This window comes from Tinamus guttatus, unplaced genomic scaffold (assembly GCF_059628265.1).
Source record: "Tinamus guttatus ecotype Peru unplaced genomic scaffold, ASM5962826v1 Tinamus_guttatus_pri_ptg000546l, whole genome shotgun sequence".
Lineage (NCBI taxonomy): Eukaryota > Metazoa > Chordata > Aves > Tinamiformes > Tinamidae > Tinamus > Tinamus guttatus.
In genome coordinates, this window is record NW_028289080.1 from 2332854 (window position 1) to 2351057 (window position 18204).

The 18204-nt window shown below is 47.7% G+C and overlaps 2 protein-coding genes across 2 annotated transcripts; one reads left to right on the plus strand and one right to left on the minus strand.

Annotated features, from left to right (window-relative positions):
* Positions 1-6566: 6566 nt before the first annotated feature.
* On the minus strand, positions 6567-7525 carry LOC104567426 (olfactory receptor 5J3). Its single transcript, XM_010214249.2, has one exon. It carries the CDS (start codon positions 7523-7525, stop codon positions 6581-6583), a length of 945 nt encoding a protein of 314 aa, XP_010212551.1. The 3' UTR covers positions 6567-6580.
* Positions 7526-12783: 5258 nt separating this feature from the next.
* LOC104567417 (olfactory receptor 5G9) lies at positions 12784-13719 on the plus strand. Its single transcript, XM_010214237.2, has one exon. It carries the CDS (start codon positions 12784-12786, stop codon positions 13717-13719), a length of 936 nt encoding a protein of 311 aa, XP_010212539.2.
* Positions 13720-18204: the final 4485 nt, after the last annotated feature.

Consider the following 18204-nt stretch of genomic DNA (forward strand, 5'->3'; position numbering starts at 1 on the left):
AACTGGTGGGTTTGTTCCCCACATAATAGTTTTCTCTGGACGACTGTGCCTCCTCCTTTCTTTGGTGGGGGTTTATTTCCTACTCAGGGACATTATAGTCTGCATCAGTGGGTGCCCATGCTAGAGAGGACATACCTGCAAAGTTATTCCAACTTCCTATTGCCATCTATAACTGTCACTTCAATGATTAAATTTAGATGGGAATAATTGAAACCTAGAGGAACCTACAGAAAATTCTTGCCTCATGGACTTTAAAGTCTAAATAAACCAATGTTGAAAAATGAAAGCAAGAAAAAAATAAAAAGCTCTGCTCTAAGAAGTTATCAGCTAACACAAATCTTCCTAGAAGATATTCCCCTGCTAATTGACCTGGGGGGGCAACTCTAACTGAGCATCAGATGGGCGAAAACAACTGTGAAATCAACCTAAAACCAAGGGCAAATCCATGATTTTGATGGCTGTTTGGGGCAGTACAACTGGCGAGCGAGGATCTCTTAAAATAATCTGTTATTCTTGAGGTCCAAGTTTGTCAGTAATGCCGTTCTCTTCCCAGTAAAGATGCCTAGACAACTGGTTTCATATTTCATAGACTTAAGCCCTGTGAACCCCTCTGCACTTCGTTGTAGTGCAACTCTGCTATTATAGTAAGAGGTGTCAACACCACTGAGCTTTCAAGGGAGTAAATAAAAGTTTTTTGGGGCGCATTTTAGGGACATTTAGACTAATCTATCGATTGGGACATCTAAGGTAGAAGATAAGCTTAGCACCTGGCTGACCTGAGCACCTAAGACCTGTTTAACTTGGGATTTAGGTGAAATTTAGGTTGGACACGTTTGGTCCTCTTGTATACAAGAGGCAAATAGACAGTTTCTTTTCCTCTGTGATAACTCCCATAAAATTTTCTCCAGCAGATTCTGTTGGGTGGCCTGGTTAACTCAGATTTGTTCCCATCATTATTTTCCTCAGGGAACTTGCTATTCTTCTCTCTGGTTGTCTACCACTTCTTCCAGCATTTATGCTGGAAAAGGTAGATGAGTTAAGGAAAGCTGGAATTAGGCAGATCAAAGCTTGTCAAACCCACTGCTCAATCCCCAGCAACCAACCAGTACCAGAAGCCTCTGAGGAACATGTCAGGAAAACTGGATCAAGCATAAGGAAAACTGTTAACAAAGCGCAGTGAGGAACAGCTGACTTTCTGGTCTCCCAAGATGAGATTCATCTCACGTGTTTTTGAAAACCTGAAGTTAAGCATTCGAGCCCAAGCTAGCTCCCTAGGCCATGGGGTGGTCCTCTGGGCTCCCTTTACAGTCCGTGGGCAGAAAACCCTTCTCATGCTACCTTAAATGTCTGAATACCAGTGAATTTTCCATAGAATCCTTAAGGTTGGAAGGGACCTTTAGAGATCATCTAGTCCAACCCCCCTGCACACACAGGGTCACCTAGAGCACATGGCACAGGACTGCATCGAAGTTTTGGAGATCTCCAGAGAAGGAGACTCCACAACCTCTCTGGGCAGCCTGTTCCAGTGCTCTGTCACCCTCATTGTCAAGAATTTTTTCCTTAAGTTCCTGTGGAAACATAGGCCCCTCTCAGAGTCCAAAAGCTAGACTGGGATTTGTTTGCTTATGACACAAAGCAGCAGAACAAAGGGCTCCTTACCCTGCTTCAAGCAGGGGTAGAAAAGCTCCAGGGGGATCTGAAGAGGGCCCATCCATGAGGAGCACGAGTCATGTGGCTGCGTAGATGTGGATTTGGGCAGTGTAGCCCATTGTTTCCCAAACAACTTGTTGCTGGACAAAATTGCTCCTTCACAGCCGGCGCGAGAGGCGTTCGGCCTGAACTCTGCAGCTGCAGCAAAAAACCAGAGCAGGCACCAGCTGTTGCCGGAGGAATACATTGCTGGGATGTTTTACGTGTGAATGAAAGACTAGGAAAATAGTCCTTGGCTTAAAATCTCATTTATCCGAAAAGACTAATAATGGAAATATGCTTGGGGTAAGAAGAAAAATAACAAAAAGAAAGTACAGTGCAAACAATGCTGTTACAGCCATCTGTTCTGTGGTATTTGTTCCTATTCTGCTGCCTTTCTATTAGTCCAGGAAAAGTGGCTCCATTTAGACACCTATTTTAAGATGGAGCTGAACAATTCCCTTTTAAACTACAAGACTTAGGTAAGCTGAATTACAGTCATCACAGATGTGAGCAAAAAAAACCCCAGGCACGCCAACACTTTCCCCCTTCCCCTCCACCCAAATGATTTTTTCGTTTGTTTGGTTTTAACAACATACCTAAAAATAGAGCTCATTGCAGATATACAAATTTGTAATTACATCTTCCATGGTGTACAGTCTATTCTAATGTTTGCCCACACAAAACAAAGCAAAAACCTTAACAGTCAGCATTCGTACTGATGTGGTTTCCTCTACAAGCTAGCTGGAAGAGTCCCAACATTGAGTAAATATTTTATTTATCCTTTTCGGCAAGCTTGGTGCAGACACTCATAGATGCAGGCACCAGAAGTGAGCACAGGAGAGGACCTAAACGAGGGATAATCCCAGCCCTGACTCCTATTGCTCTGTCAGGCATTGATGGCCTGAGCCCAGGTTCTGGAGGGACAGGTCTGGGCTCTCCTGTTACTGCCCTGGCTGTGGCTATTACCTTTCTCAATATGTCACGAAAAGAAGAAACCCCAGAGCATGATCCTGGCATTCAGCGGTGCCTGTTCAGCTGCTCTCCATGCTTCTACCATGTGAAGTATAAAAAACGGTTATGAGGACAGCTCCAGGTTGTCTGGAGTTTGAACTGGGTGACCTGCATGCTGGAGTGACCCACATCTCCCCCAGTGTCCTCTGGAATAGCTGAAGCCTTTAAGGATAGATAAGGCCTTTACCAGACTCAGACATGAGCCTTCCCTAAAGCAACCCAGGCTCCAGTGGTATCTAAAGGACTTCTCAAGTGTTTTATTTGTTTTTCTTTGGAGTGAAGAACAGGCAAAGATGAAGCATCTGATTTGTGAAAGTCAAATGCATAGGACCAGTTCACGTTAGTGAGAACAAGAAACACCTCTTCTTTAATCAGACCAAATGAGAAGTCTCATCTAGCAGCCAAAAGAGGTAAGAGCTAAAGCTTGACCCTCTGGAAGCCTCCTGACTAGCCCAAACTCCAAAATCCCATCTGCTAGGTGGTTAAATCCATTTCTATCATAAATGACCCTGCTCTCCTTCCCAAAACAAGACCCTTGCTCTGGGAGCCAGCCAACCTTCCAGGAGTCATCAGCTTAACAAGCTCTTCTGGGCGTTAGGAAGAAAGTCTCTAATGACCCTGAAACCTTCTTGGAGAGCTCACAGTCATCTCACCTCATTCTTCCTAACAAGCCACTTGAGGACAACCTCAAAGAGACTAATAAGAAGGAAAGTTTTTCTTTGTTAATGGCAAACTTTTAGAGCACTTTTAAAGCTGTTCATTTTGCCATGACTATACCAGCCCTAAAATCTGTGGCTAGAGAGCTTATGGGTCAGTATGTTGGTGTGCACCTCCCCAGTCACTGTTACACAGGGTAGCACCAGAGGTTGAAGAGGTTTTCACAAGTCTGCAATCCTTACACCAGCAGCTAAGGCAGCTTCCCCTTGCCACCAAGGCCAGGGTTGGCAGAAGGGGCCACCAAGGATTGGCAGAAGTCACTTAGCACCTTGCAGCAAGTGACCTTACATGGGCTGCAGCACAGAGAGCTAGGAAGCTCAGGATGAAGGAGACTCCCCCCGAACACGCTATAAACAAGCATCAACGGCCAGCAAGAGGGTCCATAACCAGCCCCAGACACTACAAGAGCTGGACTGGATCCAGAGTCCATCCTGGGGCTCCCATCAAGAGCTAAAGGAAACAAGTCAGTGGTGGACACAAACTGCTATGTTTGTCAAAAGTTCCTCTAGGAGGGAAGCTACCTACCGTGCAGGTCTGAGGTTCATTCTAGAGACAAAGCAGGAGCCAGAAATACCTACAAAACAGCTCCCGACCCAAGCGGTGCTACGTCCTCAGCTCATGGATGCTAACTGTGCTGGTGGTTCTTAGTTGGTTTCTGCTGCTTGAGGGGTGGAAGTCCGTGATGTGACCTCCATGGCTGGCACTATGGGTAAAAGCATGGCTTGATCTGCAGCAATCTCAGGCTCACGCAAACACTTTCCTGCCCCCTCCCTCTTCAACGCATTATAAAACATCATCCTGCCCAACACAGGGCTGACTGTAAGTGCTAAGATGTACATCTACTTCACAGCACTTCCCCTAGATACAGTATTAAAGGTGGTTAACATGTTAAAAATGCTAAATTATGTGAAAAGCACTACCACTCTTAGTGAATCCAGCTATTCACGCAGACCCATATCTTGGCAGGCTTCAGGGAGTAGATAAGCTCCCACCTCTGGCTCAGAGGGGATTTGAGAACCTCATTTATCTCCAAGAACTTCATGGCATCACAGCCTCTGCCTGATTACCAGAGCCTGTGTAGCTCCTGATGTGGGGTCATCAGGTCCTACCCAGGTGGCAAGGCAGCCCACGTCCAGCTGAGCCACACGCTTGGTGCGTGGGCAGCGATGCCTGGAACGGATGACATTTCCCCGCCCGCAGGGGACCAGGGAGCAAAGCGATGCCTCTGTCACCTCACCAGGGATGCAGGTGAGGCCTGAAGCCCCACCAGGGTAATGGGCAGCAGTTCTCATTGCAGCTGCATGCAGGGGACCCACCAGCCTTCTGGACACACAGGATGGCACCCAAGTCGGGGGTGCTGCCCGCACCACCACAGCCAAGAGATGGATGGGGAAAAGGGAAGCGGTGTAAGTAGGATGATAAACAACCCTTTCCTAGGTTTCTCCCCTTGATAACTTAGAAAAAAAATCAGTGATTTCCTAGGTGGTGATTGAGATCAGCATGTCATTTCCAGCTCTGCTGTAGGAGGGGGTGTATGGCACGTGCTCCAGAAGCACTCTGCAATGTGGAACTGACCAACGTGGGCAAGGGGGGAGTCAGGAAACAGAGCACGATGCAGAGACCTGCGCCCCGAGGTGCGCTCGAGGGAGCCAAGCGCAGGAAAGTGCTGGGCAGGAGGATGGCAAGTGAAATTCAGTGTGCCTATATGTAAAGCAGTGCACACGAGAAAATAAAGAGCATGCACTTCAGCTCAGAGCCCCGGGTTTTGTACTGGGTCAGTATTTTTTGTTCCGTGCTGAGCTCAGGAAATGGAAAGAGTGCCTCTGGCTCTCAATATAACGTAGAAAAGAAAACTGACTTTGAGGGAAGGCTCAGAATATGCGTTTGAAACAGCTCATCCTGTTCTTTATACATACAGAGGAATATAATGAGTCTTAGGATATGAAGTCATACATTTAATATCCTGGAGGGTCATGGTGGTCAACAATTCAGGTAGCACAACACTTCATGATTCAGCCTAAAAATATCTAGATATATAAGTGTAACATCATGATGTCCATCATTAACAAAAGTTTACATTTTACTGAGTCTTTTTAAACAGACTTCATTTAATACTGTATGTTCACATTCATGTTCACTGGGCATATGTATTCGGGAAATATAGGTAGGCTGCTTGACAAAAATAGAAAACAGAAACAAATAGCTTTGGCTAACAGGAAAAAAAAAGACATGGTGCTAAGCAGCTGAAAAAAACTTGGAGAGGAATTTCAACATTCACATACTTTAAGAGAGTCCGTGGAAAGATGCATCACCCATTAAGACAGTGTTCATGAAGGACTATTTCTTTTTCTGCTAGAATAATCTCATCCAATTCATTTCACCATTTTCTTCTCCTCGTGGCTGTGCTGTTATTCAGAGGGGTCTCATCAAGCTGGAGAATGGAGCAGAGAGGAGCTTCATGAAGTTCAACAAGGGGAATTTCAAAGTCCTACCTCTGGGCAAGAATAACCCCGTGCACCAGGACAGGCTTTGGGCCAACTTGCTGGAGAGCAGCTCTGCAGAGAAGGACCTGGGGGTCAGGGCAGACAATTAGGTGACCAAGAGGCAGCAAGGTGCTCTCGGGGCCAAGAAGGCCACTGAAAAGACAAAATAAAATGTAGGAAATTCTACTTACACATAAGAAAAAGCTTTTTATTGTCAGGATGATCAAACATTGGAACAGGGTGCCCAGGGAGGTTGTGGAGTCTCCATCTTTGCAGATATTCAAAGCCTGACTGGACACAGCCCTAAGCAACCCAGTGTTGCTCATCCTGCTCTAAGCAGTGGGACGGGCTAGACTTCTCAAGAGGTTCCCTCCAACCTTAACCAATTCTGGGATGTTGCGTGCAGATACACCCCAGCACCATCTCCAGCTCCTAAAGTGGGAATAGAACTATTACATGGTGGATAGAGGAACTGGACAAGAAGCTTGTTTTTCAGACAAGAAAGACGTAGCTATGTCAGTGGGCACAATCAATTTGCTATTTTCCCTAAAACACTAATTAATTTTCCCATCCCAGTCCTTGAGTCTTCAAACAGCTTGGGAAGCAGCAATACTGTGTGAAACATTCCTTTTCAAAAGAAAGGGCGGGGGTCATTTTATATGAAATAAAAATGACTTTCAAAAGCACATTTTCCTACTGATAGTATTGATAATATTGATTATGGCATGCTTCACCTCCTTGTTCCTCAGACTGTAAATCAAGGGATTCAGCATGGGGACTATAATACTATAAAAGATGGATGCAATTTTCTTATTTTCCATTGAGTTCATTGAACTGGGTTGCATGTAATTGAAAGCAGCAGATAGGTAGAAAACGGTGACGGATGCCAGGTGGGAGGCGCAGGTGGAGCAGGCTTTGCGCCGGCCTTCAGCGGAGGGCATCCTCACGATGGTCGCCGCGACGCGCGCGTAGGAGACGATGATGAGCAGGTTGGTGGCGGTCCAGTTGAAGCCCACAAACAGAAACATCACAACCTCATTGACCCACGTGTCAGTGGAGGAGAGAACGAACAACGGGGGCCCATCGCAGAAGAAGTTATTGATGACCTGAGGGCCACAGAAAGAGAGTCGGAGCAAGGCGCTGGTGTGGGCCAGGGCATTCAACAGTCCGGCAAGGTAGGACCCAGCGACCAGGCACCTACAGAGCCCAGGGGACATGATGACCCCGTAGAGCAGGGGGTTGCAGATGGCCACGTAGCGGTCATAGGCCATGGCAGCCAGAAGGTAAACCTCAGCCGTGACAAAAACAGCATAGAAGTGAAACTGCAGGATGCAGCCAGGGAAAGAAATGGCCGTGTGTTTTTGTGAAAGATCCAGCAGCATTTTGGGGCTGATGGCACAGGAATAGCAAATGTCCAAGAAGGACAAGTTACTGAGGAAAAAGTACATGGGGGTGCGGAGCTGAGGACTGACCCTGACCAGCACAACGATGCTGAGGTTTCCCACCAGGGTCAGCACGTAGCTGCCCAGGAAGAGGGCAAAAAGGATGGGCTTCAGGCGGGGATGCTCTGTGAGGCCCAAGAGGATGAAGTGGGTCACCCTGGTGCAGTTCTCACCAGTCATTTGTACTGTGGAGAGACCTGGAAGGGAGTGAAAAAAACGCTGGATGATATTTCCACTTCAGAACTTCCAATGTGAGAAGCTGACACCGCTTTTGAGGTTAAATGGAAAAGGGGGAAAAATGTAAAAGATCTGCTGATTTCCTTTCTTGCAGTGACTGTGACACCTTTGGAAGAAAAACAAAATCAGCCGTTTCTAGAAATTCTGAAGACAAATTTCCCCTTAATCATTTCCTTTCCAGCTGAGAGTATTGCTCTCTTTTGCATAGGTAATTTGAAAATGCTCAGGCAAATATCTAAAATAGCTGCTGTTACATTGGAAGTCCAGAGCCGACTGTAGTTAAGTAATATAGAGGTGATGAAACATACCTAATTAGAAACTTCTGTGCTCAGTCAAGTGAGGATACCCTCAGATTAATTACAGAATGGCATACAATGTCTCTAGTCGTAGTAGCGCCCTTCAAATGCCCTTTAAATATATTGGCATGCCTTACACTGTCATTTTCAGAGGCTTTAGAAAGGATTTTCCAGTGTGTAACAGAATGCCAACGTGTTCCTCCAGCTCCAGCCCAGCGCATGATAAAGTCCTTGCCTTTTACTTCTGCTAAGATCTTTATTGAGGAGCTCTCCCATTATCCAAGAAGGTGCTTGCAAAAATAAATGAATAAATAAATAGGAAAGCTTGGGCTGTCCTGTCTCATCCGTTCCCCCAGATTCCTTCTTGTACGTTACAGGAGGCATGCTTGTTTTCTCATTCACACACCACGTGTAGAAGCATTATGTGATGTACACTGCCATTTCCCACCTCTTCTTTTATATCTTCACTGCATTGGTTATTAGCAGTATCTTACCAAGGTCTTTAGCTTTCCCAGCCTTACACTGGCACTCCTGCAGCTCATCACAGTCTTCCTCCGTGGGCAGGTCCGATCATTACCCAGGTGCTGAAGGAGGATTTTGTCGAGACACGAAGTTCTCAAAATGTCAATAGAGACATGTGAGGATAGTCAATACCTCACCGTTCAGCATCTCTTTGTCTTAGAAGGTCACCCATGTTCACTCCATTCAATCATCTCCCAATTCCTCGGCAGACATCAACTCAGTGAGGACTGAGTGGGAGGCCAAATATAGGCTCGGTCGGTCTCTACAAAACTAGAATGATGTCTCACTGATTCCACAGTCATGGAATAAATTATCGCAGGTTCCCCAGGACACCGGGAAAGCAGAGCAAGCTTCCCCTGAGTACCTAGGATTGCATCATGCAGAATTTTCTCTCTGCAGGATATATTTTGTAAATTCCCCAAACATATCAGAAATAACGCCTGCAGAGGATAGGTAATTATACTTACATGCTTAACTTGGCAAGGAAAAAGTAAACACAAGAGGCTTTTTTTTGTGTGTGTGTGTGGAAAAATGTGACTAAGAAGGACTTTTTCTGCCTGTGTTTCTGGAGAAACACATACAGTAACTTTTTACTAATGGATCTGTTTGCCCTGGCCAATTAGGTTAAGTTTACTTTTGTTTGTATAACATTTGTAGGGTTTTTGTGAGGTTGGCTGCCCTGTCAGCTTCTTTATAGTCTTTCCAAGGACTCAAGCTACCTTTGGACAGCTTTCCAGGATACATCACTCACCAGAAGCACCTGCTTCTCACTGTACAGGATTCAGGACACCTGGACAGCATGATCAGGGTGAATCCCAACCAGAACGCTGTTTTACCAAGTCTCTGAGTTCGTGTTCGTTGAATTTACATTTATTGTTACCAACTCTTTCTTAACTCTAACTTTTGAGTCTAAAAAATAAATACCAGCCTCTGACCTAGTTTACCTGCGGTTCTCTCTGCTCACAAATATGTTCATTTGTAGAAGATCAAGCTTGGCTTTTGCCACAGCGTCCTATGCTCTGTAGTTTGTCTAGTCCTACACGGATAGCTCAACCTGTGGAGAACATAGAAGGCAAAGCAGAGTTTTCTGCAGAACCTGCTCGTTCCAGGCCAGGTCAGTTTGGACCAGCACAGAAGTTCTGACCATGGGAATGGTCTGATCACTGCTCTAGGGCCCCACAGCAGCTGGAGAACCGGGTGCCAAGACAATAGCCCTTCAGATCCTTCGGTGTAACTCCTAACAAGATGCTCTTGAGCACAGGAAACCAGTTTCTTTCTCCAAGGAGATCACTGCCTTGTGTAGCTTTTCTCCTGATGGATGCCAATGCAGAGCTGGTTGTACAGCCCTGCCAGTGTCTCAAGGGTAATTCAGCTACTGCTTTTCCTTCTTCCCTTCCTTCCCCGTCTGCCTGTGGCCACAGCGCGAGAAGCACAGTAGATATCTGGCCCTCACCTCAGCTATGAAGGGCTCTCAGGCATTACATTTAGGCACACAGGCAACTGCAAACAGCTGGGGAAGGGATGAATATGAGTTGTCAGAGAGCATCTGGTAAAGTAAAGAAGTGTCATAAACCTAAAGCATGCCTGTCGGCCACGACTGACATGTTCAGGAGCTGCTTTGCTGTACTCACACCAGCAGAGAGCAGTGGTGGTATTGTAAGGATGCTTGGGGAGGAAAAAAAAAAAAGGATATCTTATCTCATTCAACATGTTCGTTAGTTTAGTGATACAGTCTCCACATCACAACCTATCCATGGAGATCTGCACAAAGGTCCTGGCTTTTCAGTATGTTCATAGGTGATCACTGAATCGGGCGAATCACAGACGTCAGGAGACCTCTAGACCAATCTCCAACTTAACGCAGTTTCAACGCCAAATTCCTATCGCATTACTCAGGGTTTTCGCTAGTCAAGCCTTGAAAAATCTCCAAGGATGGAGGCTGCATAGCCTGGCAAGGTGCTCTTCCAATGCCTGGCTGCCCTCTGGGGTAAAAACTGTTTTCTGCACAGTCCAACATTTCCATTTCAGTTTATTGTTGCTGTCCCTCATCTCCCTGTGGTACACGTCAGCAAGGAGAATACTATGTGAGTAGTATTTGGCTTTGACTTCTTGATAACCTGCTTTTAGACACGGTGACGTGGCTCTTAGGCCCTCCCAAGGCCTTCTGTTCTTCAGATTAAGCACCTTTCCCTCAGCCTGTTCTCGTAGGTCATGTTCTTCGTCCCTGGCTATCTTGGTGGCCCCTGCTAGATTTACCCAAGTTTATTGACACCATTCTTGCTGTGGGAGGCTGGAGCTAGAGGGGGTACCCACACGTGGTCTAAAGAGCACCAAGGAAGGGGGAACAACCACAGTCCTCCACAGAATGAGACCCAGGAGGCTGCAGGCTCCACTCGCTGCCAGGGCTGGTAACAGGGTCCATTGGCAGCCCCAGGCAGAACAAGGAACGAGCCAGCTCTGGGGTCCATCCAGAAGTGAAGGTTTGAGGCCTATCCAGGAGGCAAAGACCAGGCTGGGGACAACCACACCTGCAGTGTAGCTTAGGAAGAGGCCAAAGACCCCAGCTTGAGCTTAAGCAGGTCTCCAGGGCATGGTGGTGTAAGTGGGGGTCCAGGTGCAGCGGGATGAAGAAGGCAATAAACGAAGCATTTTAACCAGTTCAGAAAAAAAAATGGTTTTGTTTTTTTGGGTATGGAAATCTCCCATCCTGGCACACACGCTTGCAGCTTTTCATCTGCATTATAGAACGGCACCTTCCGTTTAAAGATTGACCTTTATTTTAACCGGCTGAAGGAAATTGCAAAGGAATAACCTTGACGCTATGTCAAATAGAAATGCACCTTTTGGTGTTTCTTCTTTATTTCACACACAGATACATAAACAGAGGCAAATGTACAGACATACATGTGTGTGCACATACATAAATGGAGAGGAACTAACCCACCTAGTATTCTTCCCACCACACTGAGGACAACCTGAGCCAGAACAGATATTGCAATCAAAGCTGAGGTTGCTGGGACACTTGCAAAGCAGAGGTATTGGTCCAGTATCACCAAGTCCACTGTTCCCCATGAGTGTGTTTGGCTGCCACACGGAAATGAAAACAAGGCGATAATCATGTCCCAGAGCACCATAAGCTTAACTGAAAGTACACGTAATTTTCCATCCCAAAGGTAGGAAAATAATTGCCATCATTTCAATACACACACAAACTTACTTTTTTTTTTTTTTTTTTTTTTTTTTTGTGTGTGACACTTAGTTCCAGGATAAAACTCTTCTCCCAGGGAGATTATTTGGGAAGAAAGAGGTTCCCTGTGGTCAGAGGATGGTGGAGCCAGCAGACAAAAAGCACTTTGGGTTTGCATGAGACCTTACACCAGAAGCTCAGGATAGCTCTGCAGCTGCTTGGCCCAGCATGTGTTTGGTGGGGTATCTCACCCTACACAACCGGCAGGATAAGGCAAGGCTGAAGCTGCCCAATCAAAGGAAGAGAAGGCAGAAATGTCATTCCTGTTCTTTATTTCTTATTCCAAGTGATGAGGAGGACTTCATCCCCTGGAAGAGGTAAGTTCACACCTGCTGATGTTCAGCAATGTTGCTGGGGCAGCTGGATAAACCGGGCTGAACTGGTCTTAGTTCAGGAGATGGCTGAGGTGAGCTCCCAAAGCCTCTGCTAGCCCTGATTTTATAAACGCTTGGTTAGAGACTGATGGAGAAAACACAAGGAATGTTATGGATAATGCCAAGATTTGGGTTGGGACTGCCATCTTCCTCACTCTCTCTTGGAAAGAGCACAGCGATGGACACTGAAACCTCCAGTCCCAAAAGCAAAATTACCAGCGTGGAACAACTTGTGGCTGAGGGCGTCAAGCCCTGCTGAGTGAGGGAGGGCTTGAACACACATTTATTGCCCATCACAGAAGTCTTGCAGGGCAGCCCCCTTCTAGCAGCCTGTGTCTTCCCTCCGGGTTGATTTCACACCTTCTTGTTGTCCACAGGTCCCGCAGGCTCTCCAGAGGTACCTCTCTCCCTGCTATATGACCCTTTTTTTTAAGCATCACTTACAATATCTGGATATCATCTGACAAGGAAACATTCTGACCACCCAGCGCTGCACAGCTGATTGGAACTCGGCCGTAACTGGAAAGCAACTAATTCCCGAAAGAGGTGGATTAGCTCCTGCAAAGAAGGATTTGGTAGAGCTGCCCACAAGGACTAAAGATGAGACAGAAGGGTTTCCAGTCCTACATCCGATTTCTATAGGAAAGCGATTGCCAGCCCCGTGAAGTTATCTCCTGGGACTACCAGGGCATGGCCACCGAGCTATCTAACACTAGCCCACATGTTAGCTTTTTCTTTCTTCCCACAGACTAGGAAGAAAGGATGGTAGAAAACTGCACTGAAGCGAGCCAGTTCATTTTTGAGGGTTTTTCAGCCAGCTGGGAACTGCAGATTTTCCTTTTCCTGCTTCTCCTGGCGAGCTACGTCATCACGTTAGTGGGGAATCTCGGGCTGATCTTTTTAATCTGGGTTGACCCTCAGCTTCACACCCCCATGTACTTCTTCCTCAGTAACCTGTCCCTTGTGGACTTCTGCTACTCCTCTGTGGTCACCCCACAGATGCTGGCCCATTTCTTTGCCCAGCAGAAAGCCATTTCCCTTCCCCAGTGCGCCACACAGATGTGGTTCTTCAGCCTCTTCGTGGCTACCGAGTGTTACCTCCTGGCAGCCATGGCCTATGACCGCTATGTGGCCATTGCCCAGCCTCTGCTCTACGCCACCTCCATGTCCCCAAAGAGCTGTGCCTGGCTGGTAGTTGGCCCTTACGCGGCGGGCACTGTGAATGCGGTGACACATACCAGCCTGGCTTTCCAGCTACGCTTCTGCGAGCCCAGCGTGGTCAACCACTTCTTCTGCGATATCCCCGCCGTGATCTCCTGCTCCTCCTCGAACACTGGCACCAACGAGCTGGTGCTTTTCTCCCTCTCCTTCGTCCTCGGCACGCTGAGCGTCTGCATCATCCTGGTCTCCTACGCGTACATCCTTGCGGCCATCCTGAGGATCTGCTCCGCGCGGGGCCGGCGCAAAGCTTTCAGCACGTGCATATCCCACCTGACCGCAGTCACCTTGCTCTTTGGGACCCTCTTCTTCACCTACGTGCGCCCCAGTTCCCACTTCTCGGCAGATGCAGATAAAGTGGCTGCTGTGCTCTACACCATGGCAATCCCCATGCTGAACCCCCTCATCTACAGCCTGAGGAACCAGCAGGTGAAGGCCGCGCTGGGGAGGCTGACACAGAGGAGAGGGTTTTCTCTGTGAACACATGGCGGGCACAGCACCGCTTCCCCGCGACGCGTGCCCTAATGCACCGATGGCGATGCTTGTCTCAAGGGCAAGCTGGTGCCGCGGCGGGTTTGGTGACGCTGTTTTGTGTGCAGGGGAAGTGTTCGCCAGCGAGGGCTGCCCGAGGTCATGTGCAAAGAGAAAATACCAGGGCAGAGCAAATCCTTGACACAAGACAGAGCTTGACTGAAGGCCAGCTGTAATTTTCCTCCAGCTGTATACGCCGGCTGCAGAAAAATCAATGCTGTTTTGTGTTTTACTTGCAATAGCCCCATGCCAGCCCATATAATGGAGCAGCATAACCCGTGGGAAGGGCTATCGCCTTCCTCCCGCGGTGTGGGCCCTTGTGCAGCCTTGGGAAGACGTGGGGCTCTGTGACACGGCCCCCTGCTCTTCCCAGGGATCTGGAGCCGCTTTGGGCATTGCTGTTTCTCCCACTTCGGAGGAATTGCTGGCAACCAAGTCTTCTCGGCTTGCAGGGCCTTGGGTGGCAGGCAGGACAGCTTTGGCTCTGCACACTCATCCCGACCACCTCTTGCATGTCCCATGGGGGCAGTCCCCGGCGCCATGTTCGGAAAACAATATGTGTTTCCAAAGCCGCTTGTTGTCTGCTTTTTTTTTTTTTTTTTTTTTTTTTTTTGATTCAATTGCAATTGAGGACTTGCTTGCTTTTGTAAAAAAGGTACCAGGGGAAAACAGCATGGGCAGAGGAAAACCTGGCATTTGGGGCTGGAAAACCAATTTGCCTCTGTGTGCGGCCGGCTCCGGGTCCTCCTGCGCTTCCCTGCAGCAGGACCTGCAGCTCTAGACTCGCTTGCTGAGCTAGCAAGGAAACTCCAAGCCACCCAGCAGAAGCTGACACTTAGCTCGTTTTCAAATAGCTTTGCAGAGTACAGGCTCGCACTACAAAGACACGACATTGCTTCCAAGGGATATTTTTATTTCCTTTTGAAGTCTTTCCCGATGTGCTCATTCAGTCTATTTAACATTTCTTTCCAAAGTGCTCCTTGAAAAAGACATATTCTTCCTTAAAACATGAAGGTAACTGCAAAGGTGGCTTCTTGCCCCAGAACAAGCCTGCTATTTCTATGGCATTTCATACATGAAATATACACTTTATGTGAATCTTTTATTGCTTATAATTACAAATTCATACTTCATATGAAACAGGCGCCCGAACTTTATGACCATACAGCAGCAGCAAAATAAATTTGGCACTTCAAACATCCCTTCCTTTACTGGCTGATGCAATATTTATTAGCTTGGCTTCTTTGGGAAATGAGGCTGCAACGATGTCTGCACGCACATTCTGACGCTCTCCTAACCACAGCAAAGCCCTTTCCCAGTCCAACCCGGCAGAGGGATAAGGTCTCACAGGTGCATTGGGTTCTCCAGGGGCTCGTGCTTCACTCGCATGAGCTACCCCCGGAGACCGAAGGAACATCAGTGACAGGGTTCCAAGGCACAGCCACCCATTTACACAGTCTTCCAGATGATGGAAGCCAGTGGGCAAAAGTTGGTAGGAGCTGGACGTATCACAGCACTCGGCTGACCCTCTAGGATGGCTTTTGTCTTGGAATAATACCCCAGACTATCCCAAACTGCAAATCAAATTTCCAGAGTCTGGGTTGAGGGATATCGGACGTTCAGATCTGTGTACCCAGCGCTGTCTAGCTCCTGTACTTTCTCCATAAAAGTCTGAACCACCACCACTACCTATCCTCATGTTTTGCACAGCCTTGCACCTTAATTTGGATTCCCGCAACCTGGACCCTCTTCTAATGCTTCCTTCTCTCGTTAGCTTAATTGCCTGGACCAGCAGGGCTGGGGAGCCCTCTGGAAGAGGGGCTTCACCCTTCCCAAGCTCAGACGGTGGCCATAGGCACAGACAGCTGCAGGAGCAGCCGGACACGTGAGAACGGAAATCAGAGAAGCGTCGGGAACGCGCCGGGAAGGAAAGGAGGTCGCTCCAGCCGCTGCAGGAGGCCGTTCACCAGCCGCGGAGGTTGCCAGCCTCCACCACGCTCTTTCCCAGAGCCTGACGGCCGTGACACTTAGCATTCCTCTTGCTATCAAATTTAATCTTTTGGGAGTCAGTTTAAGCCATTCTTTTTCCACCAGTGACAAAGAAATATTTATTCCCTGTCCTTTTTATTGTTTTTTCTCAGGCGCCCTCTTTTTTTCTGCAGAGTTTTCAGCGCGTTGCCCATCAGCAGTGCTCTCTAGACCCTGGGCATTGCTGTTGCTGTCTTCGTCGCTTGTCTTCTCCGCAGAAAGGTGCCTTGGGCAGCTCTCACGCAAGAGTGGGACGATAGGAAAGACCAGTTCAACCGTGGCACTCGCACATGCATTTCTGAGGCTCAACAAAGGTGCTTCCAGAAGACCACAGACTGCTAGATCATCCAGCCACTGTAAATGCCAACTTTAGACATTCTAGTCCTCAATCCATTAATTATTCCCTCAATACCGCAACGGAAAGTCATTTGGTAATGGGTATATGACCCTCCAGGATGGTTTTCCTGTTGGAATAATACCCCAAACTATCCTAAACTGCAAGCTAAATTTCCAGAGTCTGGGTTGAGGCCAACAGCTGGATTACTTGGGAATCCATATCCCTTAGAGAGACTGTTTTCTTCTCTTGATGTATTCAGACAAAAAGCGGTAGCCAGTTTTATCCTTCCTCCTGGTCACCAATTTGGAGTTCCCTAAAGAGTCTCCGCTTGAATGATAAAAGAAAACCCCCATTTTAGAAAGCTGCTTAAGAGTGGATTGATTTTTTTTCCATAGTGCTGTCAAAGAGTATAAATCCCCAAAGAGTCCTGAAATCATGAGAGGAGGTTAAAAATCATGAAAGACAGACTATTAAATATTTAAAATAATTGAGAATAACCTCTCATTGAAGCAATTCCCACTTGCGTTATTTGTGAACCTCCAGACTTTGCCGTGGCAATTAGCTTCTTTTATTTCTTTTTCTTAATAAATAAACATTGAGATTTTTTCCCTCATAATGGCAAGGCTCCGGGCTGCGATACTGGGATAAAAGCTGCTGAGACCAGTGGGACTCATGACCTAGGAGCAGGCAGCTGCCGAATGGGAGGCGTGTTCTCCGCCGGCGTCGCTGCGGGTGATGGATGTGCGACCGGCGCGGAGTCCTCTGTGCGTCACCCGAGAACGCTGCGTCTTGAATTTCTAGTTTGGCCTTGCCAGGGAAAGGCTTCTCCCGGCTGCTTCCCAGGCTTTCGTTCCGGGTTTGTCGCTGCTTCTCGGCAGCCGTGCGCCCTTACTAGGAGCTCTTTTCTGAGACAAACACCAAAGGAAAAGGGTTTTAAAACAGGGCAAAACGATGAGGAAAAAGCCTGGTGCGGAGCCAAGAGAGAACCATCAGCAGCTTCACTTAGAAAATGAAATAAAAGAGCTCAGCTTAGGGGAATTCACCGTGTTGAGAAAACTGTTTCCTGAGGCAATGGAAGAAAAGCAGACTACGATCCGTGACAGCCCCTCGTCTCCCGCGCTAGCTGGTGCTCCCGCGTGGGCAGGACCAGCCTCTTCTTCCACCGCTTCAGATGCACGTTGGCCTCCGCGGGCTCCAGCAGCATTTCCCCCTTATCAGGGAGGGCCTGGGGCAGCATGAAACCCACAAAATGAAGCCATTGCTCTTTCTGGCTCACTCTCCTCCCCACATTTCCTGCTACACATCTTTTGTACTTGGCTCTTTCAGCCAAAATGAAGCAGCACATTCTTGAGACATCCCCATGGAGGAAAAGAGACAAGCTGGCCTTGATCTTGAAATAAAACCAGCCTTTTGTGATGCTTGGTGTCGGGGTGTTAGTTTGTTAAACCGGCACTTGGGTCTTCTGCTCACAGTCAAGATCTTGGCCATGCAAAGCTTTGCAGATATGTTTACGTGCCAGAGAAATCCTCCCCTCCATCTACATTTTGGTGCTGCACTCAGCGTTGTACATCCCAGAGATCATTCGTGCCTTGTGAGCCAGGTGAGTCACGGGAAAACAAGATCGGAGAAGAGACTAGGAGCTGTCGCCGCCCTGCTCAGGAATTTCTTTGCTTGACCCGTTCCTCTGATGTTTCCACAGGTCAGACTTCCTGCTAACAAACCCCACGGCATTCATTTCCCAGCAGAAAGCAAGGGTTTTCCATAAGGATTGTATCCTACACCTTCCTTAATGTATGAGGTCTCTCAGTACAGTGTACACCCCACAGGTTAACTCATAACCAGCACGGGATGTAAGGAAATGCCAGTGTGCACACAGCAAAAATCAGATTTATTGAGTTACTATGCTAAGACTGGTCAAGATGAAGCACGAATGGAAATATTCAGGAGAAATGAGGACACCAGAACTGCAAGTATTGACAACCACAGCGAGCACGACCACAGTGATGATACATGTTCTGCTTACACCGAGCCCAGGAAGGCTTGGGAAGGTGCCAGAGGGCAGGAGGTAT